The sequence below is a fragment of the Pithys albifrons genome, chromosome 1, assembly GCF_047495875.1.
Source record: "Pithys albifrons albifrons isolate INPA30051 chromosome 1, PitAlb_v1, whole genome shotgun sequence".
NCBI classification, from domain to species: Eukaryota; Metazoa; Chordata; class Aves; order Passeriformes; family Thamnophilidae; genus Pithys; species Pithys albifrons.
In genome coordinates this window covers 24641060-24668216 of record NC_092458.1, presented here as the reverse complement: position 1 = coordinate 24668216, position 27157 = coordinate 24641060, and the positions used below count along the sequence as shown (strand labels likewise).

General features: G+C 36.4%; 1 protein-coding gene across 1 annotated transcript in view; it reads right to left on the bottom strand.

The window, feature by feature from the left end:
• VWA3B (von Willebrand factor A domain containing 3B) overlaps positions 1-27157 on the bottom strand; it is a 64863-nt gene that overhangs the window by 13021 nt on the left and 24685 nt on the right. Inside the window, 14 exon segments of the mRNA XM_071570053.1 lie at positions 2967-3017; positions 5779-5897; positions 10043-10199; positions 10322-10338; positions 11414-11607; positions 12289-12398; positions 13563-13687; positions 15629-15814; positions 16777-16875; positions 19712-19843; positions 21256-21394; positions 23283-23437; positions 24056-24252; positions 26930-27046. Of these exon segments, the coding sequence (XP_071426154.1) occupies positions 2967-3017; positions 5779-5897; positions 10043-10199; positions 10322-10338; positions 11414-11607; positions 12289-12398; positions 13563-13687; positions 15629-15814; positions 16777-16875; positions 19712-19843; positions 21256-21394; positions 23283-23437; positions 24056-24252; positions 26930-27046 (1798 nt within the window).

Sequence of the window (27157 nt, the reverse complement as noted above, 5' to 3'; positions counted from 1 at the left end):
TAATAATCACAAGCAAGACAAATTTCAATTATGCCAGTACTTTACAAACAGAATCATAAAGTGTAAAGGCAGAATAAAGCATCAGATTTATCCAATCTGTATTCATCTATTTGTATGCCCCACAATCTTGTGTTTTATCCAGATACCATTGTGTCTAGTCAGACAATCACACCTGGCTTAATCATATCTTACAGAAAGGTGTCTACAGAAAAATTCAAGTGGCTGAGCATGGATACCTGGTGTCATTTTAGGTGTTCTAAAATACATGAGGCATCAACAAAGAATTTGTAGACATAACTGAGAAATCATGGAAATGCTTGGACTTCTGGAACAGCAGGTAGGGTGAAATAGCAAGTATCTAAAAAGCCTAAAATGGCACCAGACAGCTACTAAGTCCTGATTTGCCACATCAGTCTTGGCTGATCACATAAAAAGAGACAATCACTTGTTGGTACAGAAAAATCTCAGGTGAGCAATTCAGATCTATATAAGACCCTGTGAGACTGAAAGCAGGTAAGAATAAACAAAGTCACAGCTGCTGTGCTGATCGTTGGAGGAGAGATCTCTGCCCAGGAGATCTTGGCAACTCTCCGGAGGTTTCTTGTGAGAACTCCTCAGGTCTCCCACAAGACTCTGGAGGTGTTCTTGAAAACAGGATGAATTCGCCAAAATATTGGACTTGTGAGATATGGATTATAACCTATTAGAGTTTGCAGTTAGGTTGTGTGAGGTTCAATTTAGCCAACAGAACATAGCTTTAGCCCTATATAAACTGTGTGCAGTGTGAAAGAAATGGCATTCACTTGATCACAATGATCTGTGTGTGGTGTCTGGTTCCTCCGCCGTTATTTATTGTTTACTTTATCTGGCACCTGAACAATCACCTACTGATTATTTCTCTGTCAGTCCTGCACTACTCAATTTCATGCAGTGACCAGGAGTTTGCTTCCATCCACGGTTCAGATTCTGTCAACACCCATTGGACTGAACAGTCAGCTGGAAGCTGCACACTGAAGGTACTTATAAACCAAAAGGTGAAATACAGTCATCTCATTGATTAAAAAAAACAAAGAAACTGAACCTTCCAAAATCCAGAATGGGTAGAACTCTTTGCATCTTCAATTGGAAGTGACACAGGTTTTTTTAGTCCTTTTAGCTTTTTTTTAGTTCTTCTCTACAGTTTTGCCAACATGTAAAAAAAAAGTGAAGCCTAGCACTAGAGAGAGTATTGAAGTGTCTGCCTTACCAACACGTACAGCCACAATGAGGCCTACCATGAGGCCATACTCTTTGTCACTGCTTATCTCTCTACTCCTCTAAGAACTATTTTGTATTCAAATTAACCTGACCAGTATAATTATTTACCTAGATTTTTTTTTACTACCTGAATTCATGATTAATTCCTAATGAATGTCAAGCCAGCATCTCCTGAGTTGGATCTCTTAATCACTTTGAACCCAAGCACAGTATTACCATTTCTCTGGTGAAACTGAATTTCCCTACTTTTATAGGTAACACTTTAATACACACTAGCAAACCAGAAGGCTCCTCAAACAATAATTTCAGGACTCCTGTGACCAAGATACTAGGCTTTGTTTATTACTCTCTCTTTCCGGATTACTGATTTTGGAAATACGTGGTCATACTTTTGTAATACATGAACATGGTCATTCAAATTGTAAACTTAGTAGAGAAATATGTCAAATATTTCAATATCTACACACCAATACTAATGATGTAATATGCTACAAGCAACAGACTGTACCATTGTTAAGACTTTTTTTCATTACATGCATAACTTGCCATATGTTACCAATAAAAAGAATCTTTGGATGACACCCTGTCAAATTTCTGTACTGTACTACTCATTGTCTATCAATAAACATCTATTCTCCCCCCCCCCCCCCCAATAATATGCTGCTCTTTTATTTAACAGTCTTGAGTTCCTCTCTGCACCAGAACAGGTTTTAGTTCTCCTTACTAATGATAGAACTATGAGGGTTTTTACTCATTAGCTTAGGTCTTCTTAAAAGCATTCCAGTTTTCATTCCCATTTTCCTGCCTACAAATATTTCAGACCCATCAGTTTTCATTAACTGATTTCACCTAATTTTCTGACACAAACAGATTCTAACTTCCTATTTATACAGCTACTATTTTTCTAAATCAATACACAGAAATAGGTTAGTTAAAATAGTACAAGCTGCTAGTGTGATATCCAGATCCAGCATATGCTGTCGAGGCACTTAATTACTCTTCTACAAACCAGCCACTGAAGTGCATTTGACATGATGAGAGATTTACTTTGATGCCAAAGGCAGTGACATGCTGCCCTCCCGAGGCCCTGCCACTTGGCGCTGATTAAGGATAGAGCAGCAGCACTCAAATGGAAGGCAAGTCCTTTCCTTTAAGAATAACCAGCATCTCAAGAAGGAGGTCCAGAATTACACATACATTTTTGAAAGAAAGGTATAGTTATGAGGGCGGTCCCATGGTGTAAAGGAGAGCGCTCTGGACTCTGAATCCCAAGGACCTGAGTTCCAGTCTCAGTGGGACCATCCCCTGGCAGTTCAAAGCCTCCCTGCCATCCCATCCCGTCAGATCTCGGATGCTCAGCAGGGTCAGTCCCAGTTAGTACTGGGTGCTGTGACAGTCCCGAGGACTTCCCTGTCACTGTCCAAGCTTGCTCGGCCGTGGCAGATGGACCTCAGGACTTAAACGGTGGGGCCAGTTCTGCGCACGCTGTGCCTCACCTAAAAAATCCACAGTGCAGGCTGGAAGGGCACACCCACGTGGGGAGAGCCCTGCCCAAATCTTCATTCGCCAAGTCTGGCCATACATACATACATAGTTATGAAATATTTGAAAGTTAAACCAGTTGGTTATAAAAATAGTGACAAAAAACTATCAAATACTTATGACCAGCCTTTCAGAGGTACACTAGAAAACAAAAAATGGTAGCTTACTTGTCTCTTTCCTCCTGAGATAGTGCTCTCCAAATAAGTAGGTTCAGGCACCTATTAAAGAAAGCAAAGCAGATTTTGATGGAATGCAGTTCCTTGTGCAGCTGATCATCTCAAAACCAGCAAACAAACACAGTTTCTCAAGATATCTGCACTGATTTGTATTCCAAGAGCACCGTATCATCAAATTGTATCCTTATCATTCAGCTATGAAATTATCAACTGCAAAAGAAGAGAAAACAGTATCTTCCATCAAGTAGCTGCATGACTATTTCAGGGTCATAGAAGGTTTAATGGCAATCACTGCTGCTTCCTGACAGGATTTTCTATGGATGGTTCTCTTCAATATCAACAAGTTAAATCAAATAACAAAACTGATTAAATGCCAGTTAAGCTCCAGTTTCTCCAATTAAACAGTTTCAGAAAACACAGTCTGAATGCAGTAGTGCTAATTTCTTTTTTCTGCTAAGATTACCCCTCGGTTGTGATATTCAGGTTTCTAATTCATTAAACTCTGGCTATGAAGAAAAGCTACTGACGGGAAAACAGAAGTGATTATCCCAAAGCAATGCAGTTCTGAGACCTTTTAAAAGCACCATTAAAATTTCTGCTTTTGCTTTCCAGACATAAATTATAAAGTCTTACTAGATCACCTAGTTTATGGTTTTCTCTATAAACATCTCAAACAAATAAGCCATAACTCAATTACTTCATTTCATACTACAGAAATAAACCTCTACCAATGATCCTAATTGCTGTAATTATAGAACAATTTCCAAATTTCCTTTAGAAATACAAGACCAAATTCGTTGTTAGGAAAAATTCGGTCTGTAACCATTAGAATATTTAGCAGTCTTGTGAGATTTACAGGTGCATGTAAGAAAATAAGCACATTAAAAACAGATTTTGAATATTAATTTCTTGTTGATTTGTTTTATCTACCAGAAACCAAATCCCAGCCTTTTTAGAATATAAATGACTTAGTTATTTTACAATCTGCAGTCTCAGCATGCTCCACTGCCCTTTTCATCCTTCTAAATGTGCACACTCATAACTAACTCTTTTGTAAAAGCTTCAGGCTATACAATCATACACGTTATGAAGCTTTCAGTGTTTTTCATCTTCAGTATTGTATATTCTCTTTGTCAGAGCACAAAAATTCTCCCCTCACCACTTTTTTCCCTCTAAACCTGATGCTAAGGTTGATCTACATTTGGGGAATATATTGTCATGCTTGCTTCTGTTCTTGAAAACTGCATGCTATGATGTATTTTTCATCTATACATGTCAGAATAAATTTGTGACCAACAAATATTCACGAAGCTGAACTACAACTTTTGCGCATTCAATTACTGGAAAAGTACTGTGGCACTGAAAGCAAAATAAATTTGACTGGGTTGCTGTTTCACATGTGGAGGAAAAGCAAAGAGATCTGTTTGTCACAGTCAGTTATAAGGCTCTTCAGACAGAAGATACTTTTTCATGGAAGTAGGAACACATTTCTACTATTGTAAATACACTGATTCATTGAACTCTCTGGGTAAACATAAGTAAACAGCACTCCTAATCACCACAGTTTTAGGGAGACTGTGAGGATGCTGTCAATAGAAGATCATCAGGGTTTAACCAGAAAACATTTTTTCCCCTGAAAATCAAAGTCAATAAATGTAAAAAATTCAATGGTATGGCACAGCAATGAAAAACTTGAATTTCAGAAGTCACCATCACAAATACATCACTTGAACCTTCTATCAAAATGAGTGACAAATCAATTTCTATGGGTTCTTCATCAGCCTGATAATAATATTATTGTCTCAGTGACAGAGCAGACAAAGCCAGTAGATTTTAACTCAGTGAACTCCATTAATGTTACACATAGCAAGCAGCATTTCCAAATCATAATTCTTGATTTTTATCACAAAATATGGATATAGGGCAATTCAGATGAAAAACTGAGCTATTACATGCGTTTAAAAGAAGTGGTATAATCACAGAGGTACAGAGGAAAAAACCCAACACCTTAAAATGGAATTCATAAAAAAACCAAAGAGTTAGCACTTTTCATCAAGAGGCTTTTGGTCTTAAAAAAGACTGACATCTGTAAATGCTATAGAATACAGCCTAAAAATAAATTATTAAAAAAATTCTAGTCAAAGCTCTCATATGATTACTGAATTACACCATAGTCAAATAATGGCATCATTTCAAAAAAAATGCACAAAATTAGATCATGGAAAGAAATAGCTCAGAGATCTTATGTGTTTGTCCTATTTACTTCTGTTGTGCTTTTACTGATATTGAATTAATAAGCATAACATATATGTCTTTAAAAAAAAATTAGATTGTCAGTATCTTATTGGTGTCTGAGTTATATTCTTGCATCCCTAGTTAGGTGATACAGCTGGCAGCAAAAAGCACATCCCTCATTTAAATGTCAGTCTATAGATTTAGGAACTTACTTGTACGCTAAAAGTCTGGCTAGCACTGTATGTTTAGGGGGGATTTCTCCACAGGGATGGCTGCTTTCAGGTTTATTCTCAGCCAGCAAAAAAATTGCTTTTGTCATTGACAAGAGCAAGATGTTCAACATGTTACTTATTATCTCCTTGCCTATCATCTGATGTTTTTTCATTCTGCTTCATTTTATTTTATTTAAGAAAATAAACATTTGTCCCACAAGTTGATGGTGGATTAAAGTGTGTCAACATGCAGAATTGTCAGTATTGTGCAAAGATTGTACGAGCAAATACACACTACAAGAGAAAATACTAAAATTAGTCTGCAAACATGACAAATTCCTGGTGAGGAGACTTGCCTTTCATAGGATTTAATTGCTTGTTCCAGCTTCGCTTTATAGGCATCAAGATTCACTGCCTGAGGATTAATTAGTGTGATCCTCTTCTTGTCATTGCTAATATGGGCCAATGGCAATACCTATTATGCAATAAAAGAAAATTATTTCATTTATCATACAAATTTTCCTCCACCAGAATGACTGAATGCTGATCAGAACACCCAGAAGGAACTCTGAAAGGCTGTAGAAAGAAAAATCTGAGCACATCCAACAAATGTCAATATTAAGACACAGTTTACAGAGAGTTCTTCTGAAATGCAGGACTTGTAAATTAAGATTCTTCACTAGTTATTTCTAACTGAATCAGTACTGTCAAACAACTCACTCTAATAATGGAAGGGTAGGTCAGAAGGAAACAAATATGTCTAGAGCAATTCTATATTGTGTTGCCTTAAAACAATGCTCTCTTGGTAGCATCTAATTCTATCATACAGGTGTGAGAGTATATATTTAAGTGCACTTAATGCTCTTACTCTGGAGCACCCTGTTTTCTAAGGAATTAGAGTATTACAGCTATAGAGAGACAGTTTTCACCATCACACTGATCCCCAAAGAGAGAACAAAGTGGATATTGCTCACTGAAACTAGTCTTAATTAACTAAAATACGACTCAGGTTTGTCAGAATCAGGAACTTCAATACTTATCAAATTTCACAATACACCACCTACATAAGTCAACTTCATTATAAAATAGAAAGTTATACTTTTGGAAAGACATCTTCCAAAATCTCAGTCCAAAATTCCACCATCTTTCAGTCTATTAATTACTCAGCCATTTGTATAAGAAAAGCTATTTTATATATCAATGCCCTGATGTTGAATATAAATAGAAAAAATCCAAGGAAGAATTAGAGAAGATGGAGAATGTTACTCTACTCTCTCCAACACTGTCTTCAACACATATGGTTGAGTAGGAATCTTCCCCAAGTGCCTGTCTGAAATCAGAATATAGATGAGAAAAAACATTGATGATGTTCAATTTAAATTAAACTAAGACCCCTGCTGGGGAATAAGACAAACAATCAGAAGCTAGAGCAATAGACTTATTTAATTGAGAACATTTTTTACTGATGTTTTATTTGTGTTTGAGTCATCACAGCCATCACAGGATTCCAAATTACAAACCATTTTTCCAGGTGCACTGGTGTGAATTTATATCCTTCTCTCTTTCTGAGAATATCTTCTCTCTGATTAATATATCTGTGTCAAATCAGTGCCAGACCATATCAAAGCCCCTAATATTAAATTAATCTTATGATGACTTAGAAGCTAAAGATAATGGGAACATGTCAATGAAGTATCTTGCCAGAGACATATGAGGTAGATCTCTGTGCAGAATTCTGAGCAGTGAAATCTGGCTATTTGTCATTTCCAGATGAAGTTTGAAAGCTGAAAGGCAAGGAACTGATTGCCCCTCTTCAAGTTCCCTGCTGCCATGATTGGTGTCAACAATGTTACTCAAACCAAGTTAATAGAATTTCAGCAGGGTAGTGGAGGCACCCACTTCTACATTCCCTTATGAATTCTCAGAGTAACTTCAAGTGCAAACAGCATAATTTACAATTTAAATATTTAATATAGTTTGTAAAACACTTTGAATGGAATATGAGGGGCAGATAAGCATAAGAACATTATTATACTAGTGAGGACTAAAACCAGATTAGAATGTGTTCTTAGCAAATAGTAAACTTGAAATATTATCCATACTTTGAGAACTTCTCATGAAGTCAAGTGAAATTTGACAGACTTGGCTGAACGCAATCACAGGAAAACATTTTTAGTGTCAAAATGTTTCATTATTTTCTAAATTAAATACTTTAACTTTCATAACATTAGAATTCACTTGTTTCAAAATGGCTTTTATTTCAAACCCAGAATTTCAAAGTTTAAAAAAAAAACATAGCCCAATAACTATACAAAATATTTCTTATTTTAGAGCAAAGAAAGATGTTTTTGTTGGCTGAATCTGAATCTTGTTCTTTTGAGCAAAATATTGAGTCAAAACTCCATGACTTGGAAAGCTGTACTTATGATGCCACAACCTGCAATACATACTCACACAATTCTCTAGGGAAGGTTTCCTCCAGAATTACCACAGCATAATTTAGAGAAGCTCCCAAGCCATTAATTTTTTTCTGAATATGAATTTGGATGGGTAATTTAATAAATTAACCTCTTTGAAGTAACTCAGGCGAAACTGACAGGTTGCACAAAACTGAGAACAACAGGTCAGCCTCTTGTTAATGAACAGTTGGCATGGAAATTTTTGCTTGCTGCATCTCCAAGGTAAGAATACTGGTCACAATTACTCCACCATCACTGCTAGCAAAGGCCAGAATAAAAATTATTCTATCCCTTGAAAAGCAAACAAGGATGTCTCCATTCCACACCAAGAAAACTAAGATCTCCAAGGGAAAAATGCAAAAACATGTCCATTTATTGTCTTCAATGAAATCTTCTGAAAAACTGAAATAATCCAGATCCTTAAAGTCTCCTATTCAAGCTCTATGTCAAGTCTAAGAACCTGTTTTCTGTTTCCCTTGATAAGCTGACATGAAGCTTGAGGCAAAGTGGGTTCTGTAGCTCATAAATTCTACTGGTTCCAACTTGTGTGCAACCCCCAACCTTATTTTTCCTTTCTATATTCAGCTTCAGATCCAGAAAAATCCATTTGTCTACACACCAAACAATAATTTTCCATTGCCTGAGAAACTGAGGGTCTGAATACAACTAATGGGGAATAGCAGGTATGAAAAAAATTACAAAAATTATGACTTTTTCTTTACATCCCAGAATTTAAAGAAAGCCCAAGGATTACTTTATGGACTGTGTGCAGCACCTGTTCATTCTGTCATTGAACTTAACTCAGTCCTGAACTAGACTACCAGAAGCTCTTATGAATTGCCATTAAAAGGACTTGTACACAGCACTTGGTGAACCATAGTTTGGACTATTTTCAAAGACCATTGTTTTACAGACCAGGTTGTTTTTGCAAGTAGCAATTCACATGCAGCTCAGGGTTGCCTGTAAAGGATTCAAAGGACTCTTCATTGAGAAACATAGAAGAAAACTTTCCTCTTAGCAGGTATATTTAGAAGAAGATGGGAAAAGAAGTGACTGCTCAGAAATCAGATGTAAGAATTATGTGAAATTCATGATGTCTTTTGTTCAACATTTCATTTACAGTAGATTGTTCTGTACAGCTTTGTAATCATTGGATGAATAAAATTTTTAATGGCTATTTTAAATCTGAAGTGTTAAAACATACATTTCTAAATGTTTACATTTGAAAACACAGTTTTTAATTGCATTAGGAAAAAAATTCACGCTTAAAAATTCCTTACAGATCTTGGTTTTGACTTGGTTTTACTAAAACAGAGGAACTGGTTTTTATTCCACAGTCTCTATGCCACAGCAAAAACTCCAATTCCTAAATTTAAAAAAAGCAAGTATGAAACCTTTAAAATATACAATTGTGTATATTTGTTATAAATCTTTTACTTATTTCCCATTCTATTACAAATCTCTTGTTCATGCCTTATTATTGCTGTTTAGCTTTTTCTTTGAGTATTGTTTAAAGAAGAAGTTTTTATTAGTTAAAACAAGCTGCAGCATATTCATAGGACTTTCGTTGGATGTATCACAGAAGAAGAATTAGAGCAACTTGCCACAAAATGGATTTCCTTTAAGTAGAATGGCAATTAGAGCTTTATGATATACAACTCACCATAAATTTTGCACAATCTCACAACTCTCTACACCTATTAGAATGAAATTTTAATTACTGAATTTCGATCTTTTTCAAATGTCTTAGTCGTCACATGCAAACCTTGAGAATGCACAAGTCCACAAACTGTGCACCTGCAGCGTTTTCCAAACGACTTTATGGACCTAAAAGAATGTAGTGAATTCATACATACCAGGAGAGGCTGTGGTGCTCAAGGAAGTGCTGAACACCTGATGGCTGCACACTGCCATCCACTGGTAACTGTGAAAGGGCTGAAGAGTAAAGTGTGCCAGAAGCACTACTATTAACTATCAGTTTTATGTTCTTACTAACGCATGAATGAACGTGTCCATATGCATTATACATTTAGTGCACACCAACCATCTACAATGAACACCAGAGAATGCTATTTTGACGTTTATAGAAATTAATTTAAAAAATTCTTTTGAAAAAGGTACCAAGCTTCCCTTTTGCTTTGAAACAGCAGAGGAGTTTTACCTCAGCAAATACTTTAGAAACTACATGCTTGTCCAGAACTGGGATTTATTTGGTACCATGAGGGACAGCTGTAGGAGCCAAGGCATCCATGATGGTGAGTCGCTGAGCAACCAAGCCATGGGTCTTTAACCAAAGGGCTGAAGAGATCTCTAGAGAGCTGGAGAACAGAGACTGTAAGATGTAGCACAAGGTAGAAATATATTTGAAAGGTCTGACATGACTGAACACAAACACAAACTACAATTTTTGTGATGTATTTATATGTGCACATACACATACCTTTTAGATGCCTTTTTCTCATCCTCTGTTTTCAAAGCTAAGAGAAAACAATTCCATTTTATTATCTTAAAGGGTTTGTGCACACAAAAGTACACATAAATAAGCTGAGATATAATAGCACCATTTTTTAATTTGAGCCTACTAGCAGCATCACAAAGACTACACAATAATGGCTACTTCAGTTGCTAAATAAATCAATGAGAATGAGGTTTCCTCTGTTTCCTGGTGTTTAACTAATACTAATAGTGTCACTTCATGAGCCTTAATTAATCAATGAGGAAATTCATAAAATAGATGGGCAATTTATTTTTTAAACTGAAATTAGTATTTATATATTTATAGTTACCCAAAGCCAAATATTAACCAGGTTATTTCCCAAGTCAAGATGTGATACCAAGAACTACCACTAATAGGATGGTCAGGAGTGGCTGATTTAAAGTATACCACTATGGAAATCTGTATAAAAGGTATTTTAAAAACCTAAATATAACCTGATGGAAAGTAAAATGTCAAACATCTTAAAGTGAGGTTTTAGAATGACTTAGAGGACCTGTCATAAAGCTCAGAGCTGCATGAGTTACTGACATTAGTACAATCTGGATGTATATCTAAGCCTCATTGAAAACCCCATTGTCTCTACATGTGTGCCTGTGCCAGAGAGCATGTTTTTTGTAAGATTAAGCACATTAATAAGTGCTACCTCTTTTTACAGCAGTACCACAGAATTAGAACCACTACTCTCACCTTTAACCTCAACACTAATTACTGTTCCACAACAACAGTGCGTTACTGTACAACAAGGTACGACAAGATTCTCAAGATCTATTTCTTATATTGATAAGAAGCAACATGTGATATCCTTTCAGCAGTCTGAGGCCTGGCTGTGTCACAACTGCTGCATACTGTGAACACAATTAAGCCATGGTAAACTGCATGGTTTGGGCACTGGCAGGAGTCTGGCCACAGCTGTAAGGTCACTGTTGCAACACCATCCTGCATGTCCAACTCTCCGCATGTCAGTTGACTTTCAGTCCTTTGTACCACAGATCTGCACAGTATTGCCTCAAGTAAGGTGCCATTAGTTACAAATGCAGCATGAGAAATTTTATCCTCTGTGCCACTCAGAGCTTCCTGTCCTGTCAACTTGCCTTTCAAAACAGTTATAGGTTTCACACTCTTTTTGACAGAAAACCTCTTTTCCTCTGGAGATACTCTTTCCCCTGGGCTTCCTTCCCTGGATTTCACAGCATGGCTCAGGATTCGCAGCAGGCTTGTCTTTGTTTGCTCTGTAGGTGTTGAATGGGAAAGAAAAGAAGAGCTAAAAGAGCTAACTTACTGCTCAATACATGCCTGGGATTTTTGAGTTCCTGTTTGGTATTCAGTTCAAATTTTTAAGGGATTGCCTACACACAACATCAAACACAAAATTACTACAACACGAAGTTGTACTTTGTACTTTCCCCAAGGATGAAGGTTTCTTTTATTTCAGCTTGGTAAACTTGGTGTCAGACTGCAAGCATACAGAGGAAATACAAAGGATACTTCCAAGAGAAATATAGTGTTATAAGTGTAGTAAAGAGAAATATTAGTGTAAGTAATGCTGTAACTACTGAAACATAGATCAGCTCTTCATTCTTGCTCAATAAGTACTTCCTGAGAATAAAAAGATATAAGGGTTTAATATCTACTGTTAAAAAAATTATAGAGCTTTCAAAAAATGGGTAATTTTTCATTGCAGGGCCTGTGATGAAACACAAAGGAGCAGACGTTTGTTTCTTTTGGACAAATGAATAAGATGGCTGAAAAGTAAAAATGAAGAGTAATTGTATTTTCAAAAGGTTGGTTACTTATATCATCAAATGCTTTGTTTGTTCCTACAACAAGAGATGCTTTTTGCTATTTGCAACAGAATCTTTTCAAGTTAGTGAATAAATTATGTTAACAACTACAGTTCATTTGAGTCTTACCTACATGCAGTGATTTCTTTCTTCGGGCAGGACTGTCAGCAGGGGGCTTTTGACAGGTTTTCTGGTGTGGTGTCAGTGCTGACTCTTCTGAAGCACAGAACAGCCCACTGCTAAGAGAAGGACTCAGCTCTTAAACATGTTTGGATACAGCAGACACAAAATGTGTCTGCTTATGGTTATTGCTTGTAAGTGTCAACAAGAAATAACTGCAAGTATATAACACTGTTTTCAAAAATTCTAAGCTGAAGTTTTCTGGTAATTTAAGCACTGATTTCAAATGCTTCAAACAATGCAAAATATTTTCTCTGTCATACTAATCTGCATTTCAAAGGGGAGTTCAAAGGAGGTTAAAATATTCTTGGGGTTTTTTAATTATTTAAAAGTAATTTCTTAGTTTATTTAAAAGATGTTCATTACTTTTAAAGGAACAACCTCATAAATTTTTAATAAGGACAGAATGTTCTGTAATAGCTACTTTGGATCTCAAGAGTAAGACTAAACCTACCATAAGCAATGAAAATATCTGACAGACACATATATATATATGCACACAATATATATACACATACACATATGTAGTCCCGGCATTAATAAAAATTAATAAAAATTAAAAATATCAAAATTCTGAAATTCTCACTTAAAAACAATTTTATACTGGACATCCTACCTCCCCTTCCACACATACAAAATTGTTTCACAGCAGTATCTACTTTTTATTTATTTTACTTAATTTTTTATACCTTTTCTTTAGCATACTGTTTTTAATAGATTTCTGTCTTAAAAATCTGATTTCTTTTAATGCATCTTTTAACTTTTTTTACTATTACTTCACAGATAAATACATAAATATATCTGTACATAATTTATATTTCCATCAGCATATCCCAGTGAGTGGCAATTTAGTCATGAAGTCCAAGCCTGCTCTACCTATATGATGATAGTTTTTTATTAATTCTCTAGATCAGAGGGACAAACTTTACCATGTGTGGGAGACAGAAAAATAATTTCCCCTCTTTGCTTCAATTGTTCCTAATATCTTGAGACTATTCATATATTACAGATAATTTTGTTTCAGGCATCACAGTATTCGTGCATTTTTCCAGATTTATTTTTTCCATTACCTTAGCTGTTAAAAAAAAAGTCAAAAAACCAAAACAACAACCTTTCTTTTAAAAAGACAATGTCAGAGGTTAAAAACGCAAGACAATGAAAAAGGAGAAATGTAACAGATAGCTCGTCTCTCTTATTAACATAATAACAGTATGAGGACATACTTATTTGCTGGATAATTTTCTTCATTAAAACAATCCATCATCAGACTCTTGACATGAAAGGTCTTCACTTTCTCTAGGTATTTTTCTCCTAATTTTACTCTTTTCAAAAGTTGTATGTCTTTGTTCTAACAAAAAGAAAAATCAAATGTTTTAGTACAATTATTCCTAAACATGTTTCAATTCTGAACAGAAACTACACAAGTTCTGATTATAATTTTGAATAAGAACTCATGACAGCTGCCAAATTTTATATATCTTTTCAGGTAGACTCTTGCGCTTGGCATTACAGGCTTTCAAATTATTCTTGCTTTCTAGGAAAAGTATAAGCACTCCCTAACTAGCCAGTTACCTCTTGAGCCATGAACAGCCGTATCCTGTCCTGTAACAAAAACAGCGTGGCCAACAGGACCAGGGAAGTGATCCTTCCCCTGTACTCTGCATTGGTGAGGCCACACCTTGAGTACTGTGTTCAGTTCTGGGCCCCTCAGTTCAGGAAAGATATTGAGGTGCTGGAGCGGGTCCAGAGAAAAGCAACAAGGCTGGTGAAGGGACTGGAGCACAAGTCCTATGGGGAGAGGCTGAGGGAGCTGGGGTTGTTTAGCCTGGAGAAGAGGAGGCTCAGAGGTGACCTCATCACTGTCCAGAACTACCTGAAGGGAAGTTATAGCCAGGTGGGGGCTGGTCTCTTCTCCCAGGCACTCAGCAATAGGACAAGGGGGCACGGGCTCAAGCTCTACCAGGGGAAATTTAAGTTGGATATCAGAAAAAAATTCTTTCCAGAGAGAGTAATCAGGCATTGGAATGGCCTGCCCAGAGAGGTGGTGGATTCCCCATCCCTGGAGGTTTTTAAGGTGAAATTGGACGAGGCACTGAGTGCCATGATCTGGTAAAGGGACTGGAGTTTGACCAAGGGTTGGACTTGATAATCTCAGAGGTTTTTTCCAACCCAATCAATTCTATTCTATGATTCTATGATATTTCTGAATAACATGCTGAGGTCAGTAGCTCCACTCACTTCAAGCAAGTAAGAAAATAAATAAGTAAATAAATAAAATACAATACAAGTTATGTACATTACGACTGGTGGGCTGTCTTCTACAGATCACAGCTGTATCACATACTCCCCCATGGAATTAAAAAACATACTCTTCAAGGGGACATCTGAACTGACCAAGAACCGTTTGGACTAAAGGAGGAGGAAACAGGAAGGAAATTCCAGTGATGATCCCCTTACAACTCCCACAGGGCCAGCAGTCCGGAGATGTACAATAGAGACTCTGGCCCTCCTCTTTCCAACATGAGCAGTGTCACATAGTCCACACCAGCAGAATCACTGAAATTGCCCAGTACACTCTCTGGTATTTTTCAAGAGCTGGATTATTTTCATACCATCATTCTCATTAGCATTCTCATTGTTCCCCTACCACCATTTCTGAAATTTGTGGAATCAATGAACTGTTAATTTAATTTAAAACATGAATATGTTTCAAATGGGTGTTTCTGTTATCTATTCAGAAATTTTCTACTGGGGGTTGCTGGATTGAGTTTAGTCACACTTGATAGATGACTGCTATTCTAGTTATTTTACTCATTATGGATCTTTCCCCAGTGGCTACTGTAGAGGAAACTTTTGACAAAATCCATAGAATCATTCATTATCATTCAAATTCAGCTCTGCATTCTCTCGTTTTTTTTAACAGAGTACAAAGCAAAGTTTCATTTTATTCAGTAACTTATTCCTGAGACAGCAGAGATCACATGTGTTTCTCCCAGAGCAGAATTGGATCTCCATGTATTTTTAGGTTTGGGGTTCAGGCAGGGGGAATGTGTTCCCAGCTGTAGCACTACAAATGTACTTTTCATGATATTTGGGCTTTTCTGTTGTGGTCTAATAAAATTAACAAGCCAACAATGTCACACATGTTGCCTTCACATCACTTCGAAGCTGACGAGGATTAGCCCTATTTTTTTTCATCATCTATTGTAACACAAAATCACAATAATGTAAGTCATGTGGCTCCTTCAATAGCATGAAGAAGCAAATATACTTATTTTCAGATACTCACAAGAATAAACTCTGCAGCATCAAGATCAGTCAAATAAATGTGGTAATAATGAAACTGTCCCTCTGTTTTAGTAGACAGTTCATACAAAAATTTATTTGCTTCTGTATCATCACAGTTGAAGGACACAGTATGGATGGGAATTTTACAATGAATCTGGACCTCAGTAAAAATTATTGGGAGGGGGGGCTGAAAATTGAAAAAAAATATTAAAATGTGGCATCTAGAAAAGCATTTATCAAAACATGGTGAATTTGTAAGAATTTAATCAGTCATATTGTTGCTTGGAGACAGATATAGATGAGTTAAAAGCAGCCACCTTATATAGATTGCTATTTCATAATTACATAAAATGGGCTGATGTAAAACAGATTTTGAAACACTGATAATGCATTAAGGCACAGGATGTAAACTGTAATATAATTAGTACTTTTTGTTTCTGAAGTCTTAAAAGAAATTATTGAAGTGTAGAAAATTAAACTACTACATTGGTATTTATTGACTGGATGTATATAAAACAATTTTTTAAAAATATACGAGTGTAGATATTTTTAATAAATTAAGTTAGTACAAAGAAAAATTGATCCAATACCAGGATAGAAAATAGAGGCTGAGAAAATAGGAAAGCTAGTTTTCTCCTCTTGTAAAGAAATAAAAACAAGGTGAAAAAGTAGATCTACAATGTCTGAAAATCCTAAAGGATGTGATAGAAAAAAGTATTCACTCAGTTCTCTAAATTCTGATCACCCTTCCATTGTTCAAAATACTCAAAAATCTTGACACATTAAGCAATATTTGCAATATAATTGTTTGTTGCACGTTAATAGTTAAAAGCAATCTTGGCCATTTACCTTTTTCAATCTAAAAACATATCACATAAATCATAAAAGCCATTATCAAACAGGCAAGAAGAAATTGAGTATTCATTAGTTTTGAACTTAATAAAAAAGTAAGAACATGAATAAGTATACATTAAGCCAAATTATGCTTTGGTTAAATATTAATATATGATCCTAGATAGAAAAACTGGAACAATGCAAATAAACATCCAAGAGACTCCACAAGACTCAGTACTGCAGGCATGATATTCTTCTACTTCCAACTTCTGATACCACTTTTCTACATTTTCTGTTTGGTCATTTCAGAAATACCTGATCAGGTCTCCCATCAGTCAGGAGATAAATAGCCTGAGTGTCAGTATCAGCAAGAGCAATCTGGAGAGCTTTGAGTGTATTTGTGGAACTTCCAACCTAGGAAACCAAGAGGAGACAAAGAAACAGTTATAAATACTAACAGTTCTTTGCCTCTGTTCTTCAATTCATGACAGTGTAGTGATTCAAGGGATAATACGGAGCCCAAAAGACTAATACAGTGATGAAAACATTTATGTTAAGTAGCTAGACAAATCAAAGCAAGTGTCCAAGTAGCATAAATTGGTACCAGATTGGTATTCAGTGCTTATGCAAACACACATAAACGAAATGCTGGCAGCAGAAATCTGAGCTGTGCACGCAAAGGTAATCACTAAGAGACTATAAACAGACAGGAAGATAGAAGATAGCAGATACATTCTCTTCATTTTTCCCACTGCTTCTCCTGCTTGCTAACTCATTGCTCTCCCTTGAAACGCATACATTACTTAACCAAATAGTTCAAAAGCTCCACAGAGGAGTTACATAAGTTTATTTCTCAAAATCTGCTAAAGAACTTGCTGGCTTTCCAAATATTTTTCCAGACTCTCTTCCATCCATCCCTTGGCACATTAACGTAAACATAACTTATATTTTAGCACTAAAGTTATCTATAGCAACAAACCATGCCAAGTAAAGTAATACTGTGCCCTCTAAAAAGTAATACTAGCACTTTTCCTGTGTATGTCATATTTAGTGATCGTGATCTTTTTTCTTTTCAGATTAAATGCAACTCTAAACTCACTGAAATGAATTTTATGGCTTATAGAAACCTAAAACCTACAGTTTACATCTTCAAATGTCCACCTTTCAAACATTCAGCATATAAAACCTTTCAAATTAAAAGTACATGTAAAGTTTTACCAGAATGGAAAAGTGTTTCATCAACTTTTAGTCTTGTAATGGGGCCAAAGCAAAACTCCTGAAAATATTTGAGCCTGTTTGATGGTTGTTTAACAACTGATTACCACCAGCAATCAGTTCTATTAGAAAGGGTAAAGTAAAAAAAATCATAAAATGGCAAACAGCAGGTACATTCTGAGAGTGATTCCGTATGGCTGCCTAAGAGTGTATGGCCCAGGCAACAATATAGCTCATATACTTTATAATCCTCTTTTCTAATTCACAAGCAATCCTAACCAATACCCACTCATAAGAAACAACTAGCCTGAGCCATTTTCTTAGTGTTACATTTATTTAATATTCCTAATGTTTTAATAAGCATTATAAAATTTTAGATACATCACTCATTATTTTATGTAAATTGACTATCATAGCTCCTTTTGGTAATGGTACCTGGGTTTGAATTAATTTGAAACAAAACTTCTTTTCACATCATGGAAACAAGACAATATGAGAGAAATAAATATGTACCTTATGGCAGAAGTTGTTCATTTGGGGTTTTTCAATGGCTGCTGTTACAAATGAACGCTGCTTTTATCAGTGTTTAAACATTGACATACTTCAAGGATGTGGTACTACTACCAATAAAATTTTCAATATTATCACATCTAAAGAATTTTTAAGGAACAGATAGTTACTGTTTATAGCTCAGCTTCCTTATTCATAATCCCAGGACCAAAGTGTATAAAATGAGATCAAAGGCTATACTCTGATTAATATTCCAGAGCAATCTTCTGTTTGTTTCAGCTTCACTGTAAAGCCAATTTTCTGACCTCAGACTTATGCCTGCACCACTTAAAAGAGGCTAAAACATCAGCAGACTGCTCTCATGCCATTTCCTGTACCATTTCAGATACCTCGATCTGAACTTAGAATGACATTTATAATAAACAATTAATAATGATGAACAAGGTCATTCCCAAATGCATATACAAGATGGTATCAAAACATGGTAGCTCAAAGTATTGTGGAACTTCCATGAAGCTGTACAACATACATGACTTAGAGCCAAGTTTTCAAGTCTCAAGAAAGGCAGTAAAAGTAACCAACCTCAGTTATAAGTAGTCGCCAACTACTCAGTGAGACCACACTAAAACTTCCTTTTCTCTGTGTGTTGGACTCTTAGTATTTTCTGAAAATACTAAGTTATTTATCATGCTTTATAGTCTCAGAGGTATTATGTAGCTCCCCCAGTTCCCTCATCCCCAGGAACTTCATACTAAGTCTGAGGAAGAGCTGCCATAATGCTGAGGAGTTTTACCATATAAACATGAGAGGTTTGTGTTAGAAAACATAAGATGGGATATATCTGTACCATTGTGTGACTGATTCTCAGTCCTGTGCTCATAACATTGCTGTCCACATTTGACACATTAAGTGATCCTAAAGCTACTGACAGTTACAATCTGGTAGAAAACTGGGGCTGACTACAAGCATTTCTACTCTGTTTTAGAGAAAATCCTCAGAGTCTGGGAACTGACAGAGAAAGAACATTCGACAGATAGACAGATGTTTGGTTTGAGTATGGTTGCTCTCATGTTTCTATGACAGCTAAAGTCAGCTATCTACCTATTCATCAAAAGGGACTAGAAATGCTTCTCCAGGTTGCTGACATCAGCTTCCTGTACCACATCTGAGCTGGAATCTGCCCTCATCCACGACACAGCCCTGCAGCAGGAATGACAAACCTAGACACAGGGCCTGAGCACTGACACGTTTCCTGTGGAAATCAAATGGGCCACTCTTTGCATTGTGGCTGCTAAACATAGTGGTGCAGGTTGAATTAATATGATCTTACAAACAGGTCCACCCTTAAAGGATCGTTACACAGATGATACATTGTACTCAGACCCACGAAAGTCTATATATCATCTATATTTTCAGCTTACTAAAGTCAAATAGTCAGTCCAAAATCACCCCAGACTTACAGAAAGTGAGGAAACAAATACAACTTTGTACAAACAAGCTTTGTGGTAATTAGTTGCCATATTACCTCAAGCTCTTTTATCCAAAGCCAAGCATCTTGCAAATTTTCCTCATTAACTGGAGCAAGTTTCTCTTGCCATGCCACTGCCTGGGCACTAAATTTCACAAAGTTAAATCTCTTCTTGTGTCTCAGTTGTTCCTGCAAAAGACAACATCTGAATTTTACCTACTGTTAAAAGAAAGAATACTTATACTCTGAAATACCGAGTATTAGCAGGTGTTTTAATTATTATATAGTTGATTATATGGTTAAAATAATATTCAGTTATGGTGTAGAGAGAGACATGCAAAGACAGAGACAATTATTGTTTGCAACTATTAAGATTACATGAACTTCCTAAGGTAAGTCTCCATATACTCATTTTTCTCAAACTAATTGAACAGTAAATGTCTAGGATGGCGTGACACAGAGAGATGAAACTGGGTATGATCAGTGGTGTAAGAAAAAGACTATCACTGCTTACCCAAAGAAATTGAAATCCAGGAGAAATACATCATTTAGAGAAAGAGAACAAGAATCAAATAGAGAGCCCTGGCAATGGGAAAGCAGCCAAGAGTTAAGAATTTGCTGAAGTTGCTTTTGGATAAAAGTTACAAGTCAGGGAAGATTTGTGCAAGCTAGGACAAACTTTCAGAGCCTGGAACCTTTGCTTCCCTTTCACCACCATTTTTGTGCAGCTGCCTGTGAAACCTTCTGGCACAGTAATACATTTCTAGTGTTGATCTGCCTAGAGGACCACAGGGAACTATGTCCCATGATTTGAGCACCTAGCTAAAAAACTCTCTGTCATAGTTTCAATTTTCTACTCCTAGTAACAATTCTATCAATGCCAGACTGGTTGAATTTTTATTTATCAGTTACTTCTGTTAGGGATAAAAATCATGTTTTAAGAGTACCTGTTTCTCTCAGATATTAGTGCACGCTTAGGTGACATCATTGCAGACTTCTAAAACTAGGTGGGACAAATCATGTCTTGGGTGTGTCTCCCAGTACTCACAGCTTTTCAGGTACTTCTGCACTTTGCAAGTCCTTTTGCAAAGTTCTGAGTCACTGTAAGATTCAATCAAGTTCAAAACATTCTACACCCTCTATCATAGAAGCATGAAAGTGAATTTAGAACAGATTACAAATCACAACATGCTAATGGAATTGGATGATAAATGAAAATGCCAAAAGGTATTTCACTGGATAGCTTTTTTCATGTTTTTTTCTTGTATTATTTTTTTTCTTTCTTTTTTTTGGAGGAAGGTGTCTTGAGAGAAAAAACTATGTAAGCCTTTTTAATTTTTAACATTTTTTCTAGCCTTTTTCAGCTATTTGTATGTGAGACAAAAATACTAATTTTTAAGTGAAAAATGCGCACATGAAAAAAATTAAAATATTTTATATTTATACACATTTATCTATATAACATATAAATAATATATAATATGATAATAATACATGTTATTTTTATTTATTGTAAGTAAAAAGTGGAGTAACAGCCATTCAGAAAAGATCAGCCCACTCTAAAATGCTCCCTAGCCTTCAGAATCATCACTTTGTCATACCTGTATGAGCTGAAATATTTTTTCCTTCACCAGTGGCAGCTTGTTGTTCATAGACTGGGATGTATCAATAATAATATAGACATCATCTTCAGATATGTTCCCAAAGAGCCCTCTGCTTCCTTGTTGAAGCCACTTAATCCTGAGGGAGGGAATAAAGTATGAAAACCGTTCCACAAGATCTTTGGAGCTCTGTGTATCAGAATTTAACAGGTAGGATCTTTTTATCACTGCTGTATTTCTTATGCCCTTTCCCTAAGCACCTGTTAGTAGTCACTGTGAGAAGCAGTATATTGCCCTTGATGAACCCATCCTCTGCCACTACATAGTCTGTCACCACATCCTCTGTCACTCTGGAGCGGGTCCAGAGAAGAGCAACAAGGCTGGTGAAGGGACTGGAGCACAAGTCCTATGGGGAGAGGCTGAGGGAGCTGGGGTTGTTTAACCTGGAGAAGAGGAGGCTCAGAGGTGACCTCATCACTGTCTATAACTACCTGAAGGGAAGTTATAGCCAGGTGGGGGCTGGTCTCTTCTCCCAGGCACTCAGCAATAGGACAAGGGGGCACGGGCTCAAGCTCTACCAGGGGAAATTTAAGTTGGAGATCAGAAAAAAATTCTTTCCAGAGAGTAATCAGGCATTGCAATGGGCTGCCCAGAGAGGTGGTGGATTCCCCATCCCTGGAGGTTTTTAAACTGAGATTGGCCGTGGCACTGAGTGCCATGATCTGGTAAAGGGACTGGAGTTGGACCGAGGGTTGGACTTGATGATCTTGGAGGTCTTTTCCAACCCAATCAATTCTGTGATTCTACGATAACAACACAAGACATTTTTATCTTGTAATTTAGTAGAAATCTAGAGACAGACAAAAGAAGACAAAACAATGCAGCACATTTATGAAGTCAATTATCAGGTAGTTTGAGCAGGGAAATCCCATGTGGAAGCAACTATAACTATTTTTGCTGTAATTGTTCTCCAGACTGAACTCAGTAAATCATTTAATCATATGCTACTATGCCTCCCTTCTCAGGAAATCACTTGAGAACTTATTCTGCAAGGAAATTAGTCATTTTGAAGGGGCTTAACGTAAAGCAGAGGCTTCAATGGTTTGCTGACCTTCAGCCTTAAATACAGACTTAGTTTTCCACTTTAAACAGGGTTGGAGCTTGCCTGCCAGTTGAATACGTGCATACACAGTGCTGTGCACAAGAACATTTCCTCAGTAATGGCTGCAGCAAGTCCAAATCTGATTTCCCTTGAGGGCCATAAAATACTTGTCTACTCTGAAACAAAGACATTTAACAGACAGACTATGATGACCCTGGGAAAAACATTACTCATCTCCACAAAGGTTTAAAGAAATGATATCATGGAAACTTAAGGGTCCTATTACATTTGCTACCAATAGCTATTCTGTCCTTAGTTATTTCTGGCAAAATGTTGATGAGGTCTACCAGGACTTTTTAACATTGAGATGAACCATTAAAAACAGCAAACCTGTAATCTTTGCTTGGATTTCCAAAGTACATACTCACCAAAACTGCTTACCTCAGATTTTCCTTTGACAGTATGTAAATGTTATCCTAAATACAGTAAGACAAACTAAAAGGAATAGCAAAACTCTTGTTTGACCTTGCTAAATATAATCAAGCTGTTATACTTTTGGTAGGGAAGCAGCAATAAAATGAAAAATTCACCTAGATGAATGTTATTAAGTTTTATTGATGATTCCCGAAGTTCTCTGCCACCCTACAGTCCCAATACTTTTTGGCACTTTCAACCAATTCAAAAATGTGCAGACTGATTTTCACATTTGTATTTCAGAAGGAGAACAAAAGATAAAACTGTTCATCGTTTTTCTTATATGGCTACTAACAAATCCTACATACAAGATTCTGACCAAAAATAGATTTCTGGCTCCTATCACTGCTGTCAGTTTACCAACCATTTCAGCAATAAGCTGACAGTAAACGTCAAACATTTCAACACCCATATAAAATAACACAAACATTTTATGTGATAGAACACGAACCTTCCTTCCACTTGTCTGAGAGCTGTCCTCATTTTCTCTTTATACTGTTTATACTTTTCTGGACTAACATATATGTGAACTACAGATCCATCTTTCCAGAGGATATGTACAAACTTGTCACAGTATCTTGCCTGAATTGCCTTCTTTTTTATCTCCTATAACCAAGAAAAACATGTTTCATGTTCCAAAACACATTATTTTGCATTGTCTTTAACATTTGGGGAACAAACTTCAAAGGTACCTGCTTGTTGCACATGAACAGGTGCAGAAATAAACACGGGATAGAATAGTTGCAGAATTTGCTTCTAGCAAGAGTCAATAGAAATTGGTTTTATTCTTGTAGTTAGCAAAAATAGAAGTTTACCAAACTGTGTAATGGTAAACTTGATAAAAACAAATAGAAGAAAATTAATCCAAATTTATTTAAGGATCTGCAAGCACTGCAGCAGCTGAGACTAACACATATTCTAAAGGCAAAAAATCTTTGCCCCACCATACAGAAATACATAGAAAACAAAGCCAGTCCAAATTCTTCCTTTTAGATTACATGTGAAACAGCAAGGAGTCCTTAAAACAGTCATTCTCAGATAGCCCTCTGAAACATTCTTACTCATTACATTCTTTGTCACAATAATTAATAACCTGATTTTAACAAAAAATACAGCACAAGGACATACACTGTATCATAAATTCATCCACCAGCCAAGTTTTCAAGCTTTAAAACTAAAAAACAAACAACTCACAGGATGTGAAGGAAAATGAACAATACTCACAGCATCAGTTTGTGAAGATTCATCCTCTGGTTTACTTTTTATGTCAACAATCCCATCCACATGGCGAAAAACACAATCAGCAAGTGCATCGTACAGTGTGAGCTTCTGAGCTTTCAAGCCATACTTCTGCAACCACTTCTCTGAGGTCAAATATTGGTAACGTATATGATTTTCTAATGGATGATCAGCTTTGGTTGCTAACAATGAAAATAAAACAAAAAAAATCTCCTGTATAACACGGCTCATTGTGGTTACACTATTTTCAAAACCAGAGTATGATACGGGTGTCAAAATTTTCAAACTTGTTCTGCTTTCACTGACAGTGTTGGAGTGAGCAGGTATTTCTGAGTGATTTTGGACAGTCTCTACTTTGGTTGCAGTTTTTTTGGTTGTGTTTATTGTTTTCTTATCGGACAACTCATTGAAACAAATTCCTTTCTAACTGGAAAAAAAACCCAACATCAGAGGACAGGGAGCAAAGACACTACATAGTGACAAGCACAACATATAAAAGGAATATTCTTAGTAGTTTAATTACACAATGCCAGAAAGTATTCCTGTACAAGAGGTCTAACACCAAGGAGAATCATTTGAGAAAATGAAACAACAGAAGATTTAATTGTAAGTACAGTTGATACCATTGGTTAACATTAACACTAGTCTTTTTAGAGAAGGCTATTTAAAGTAACAGGCTAAATACAGTGTCTTACGAAGAGATTTTACTCTGTGTTTCTCTGCAATATTATCTTTTTATAGGCTATATATTGCATCATATATCCCAAACCACAAATCACTTCTCTACCATCTCAACATTTTCTCTAGTTCTACACCCTCCTCCTTCAATAATTTTCAACTGATATTGAAAGACATTGGCCTCTTTTTTTCTTTTTTGTCTGATCTGGTATAACTGTTTTTATGTTTACCCTTTTACATCTTATTGTCTTATAAATTTTCCAAGGGTCATCTTAAGGCAGGGCATCACACACGTCTGGACACTGGTAGTAAGACGCAGCCTCTACACTCACTCATTGCTATCAGTAAGCAACACCTAAACCAAAGTGAAACCACAGTGAAAACAGCACTGAGATCCTGAGCCTGTAAATAAACCTCTGGAGGCATCTACTGCCCTTACACACACAGAGATCAGTCAACATCAGGGCAGATGTATGATCAGAGCCACGTCATGAGAAAACATTTGCTTTATGACTGCTCATGGTCCTGTCTCAGTTCAGGTAACTAGTGCATTATCTGCAGAACCAGCAGAAAAGCTGTATCTTTTTCTCTGTTTCTTCTTGAGCAGAACATCACAGGCTTCAGAACAAACTACATTTTGCAGCAAAGTATTTTAAACAGACCAGGAAGGCAAAACAGGGAAGAAATGTAGACAAACTGAAAGACTGCAGTTATTTGGATGAATGGGTAATAGGCAAATAATGCTGAAGAACTGACCAAATAAATCACACTGTTAATTTCATTTCTTTTAAATTATTTATGAAGTGATTATATATGAAGGCAAACATTAAAAGAACATTAAAGCTACACAGTCAGGAATACATAAATAAACACTGAAATAAGGGCCGCACTTGCAGCTTTATTGTGGCCTCTTTGCTCATATGCATTACAGAAGAGCTGTTTAACTTCATATGGGAAGTCCTGCTATTTCAGAAGATGGTATTATCAGAATAAAGAACTGTATTATGCCTTCAGAGAAGCAACAGCTCCAGTTTTAATTGTGTAGAGTTATGTTATGGTCAGAAATTCAAACCCAGTGTCAGAGAAAAGTTTCCTGCTTCAAATCACCGTCACCATCCCAGTCACATATCTCAACATAGTTCAGGTTACTGACCAATGGACTGTACAAAGCATCCTCAGCAGGGGAATGGGCATCTGGTCCTAGCCTGCATCCAGCCAAAGTGAAAGCAACTGCACTGCAAAAACAATACCAAAGCTACACAAAATCACTCATGACTTATGCTAATTCAACCTTGTATCAACTTACACAAAAAGTACCACTAGACACCATGTAAGTCTTTTCAAACCAGGGTCTAATGAAGATTATAGGCAGTGACAATCATGATCGTGAACATCAGCCCCCTTCAATCTAATGCTGAAGCTGCATAGACTTTACAGATTCCAAAGTGTTCGGTATTTAACTCTTGCTAGTGTGATGATTCTGCTCCAGAACATGTTGAGTAGCTTCCCATCATCCCCTGTCAAAGTGTTCCAGAAGTTCAGAAACCAGCTACTTCTGTCTCCAGCAGGGTTCAATCCAATCAATACGCATGGAACAACAAATGGATCATGTTCTAGGCCAAACATAGTGGTGGGAGCTACTTATTTAATGAAAAAATGTAGGTATTCCTCCAAGTTTCTTAAGACAAGATTTGTCAGAGCACTCATCCAGTATTGTTTTCAGTCCTCTGCCTCTGATTACAACAATTCAAACCCAAACTTTTTCCCTTTTAGGGGAATGAACCAGGCCATCCCAAGAGGACCATGATGGCAAGGGGATGAGGTACTTCCTCAGCACTGTGTGGAATAAATTAAAGATTTACTGGCCTAGGCGGAAAGGGAGAGACCACAAAAATCAGTAAGGATTTCCATACCTTAAAATGCAGAAAGCTTGTAAATCAAGTCACTGGTGAACTAAAAATGGTATATTTCAGCAGGAGCTGTTAAGGTTCAGCAAGTTTATGACATAGTAAACAGAGATTTGTATTGGAAAGTTTTAAGCAATGATAATTTTAGATAACAATGTACAAAGACATTTCTGACAAAATCATCCCCAAACTGACATGCAATCAAAACTGCTCACAAATAAAATAATGATTGTGAATATAAGGGTAATTCTCTTGAAAGAAACATAAATGATACCATCGTGAGAAGCATATTGATCAGATTCTGATAAAATTTTCTGAACTTGTCTCAGTGTACTCCTGGCTTCCTCCAACTCCTTCCAGATCAAAAAGACATCCTCATGGACACTTGCCTCTGCAAAAGAAATCATAAATAGAACTTGGCATTTTGACACAACGTCAGCAATTTATAACTCCTCAATGACCCAAAGTCATTGGTATATCCAGATGCTGTCATATAACTTTG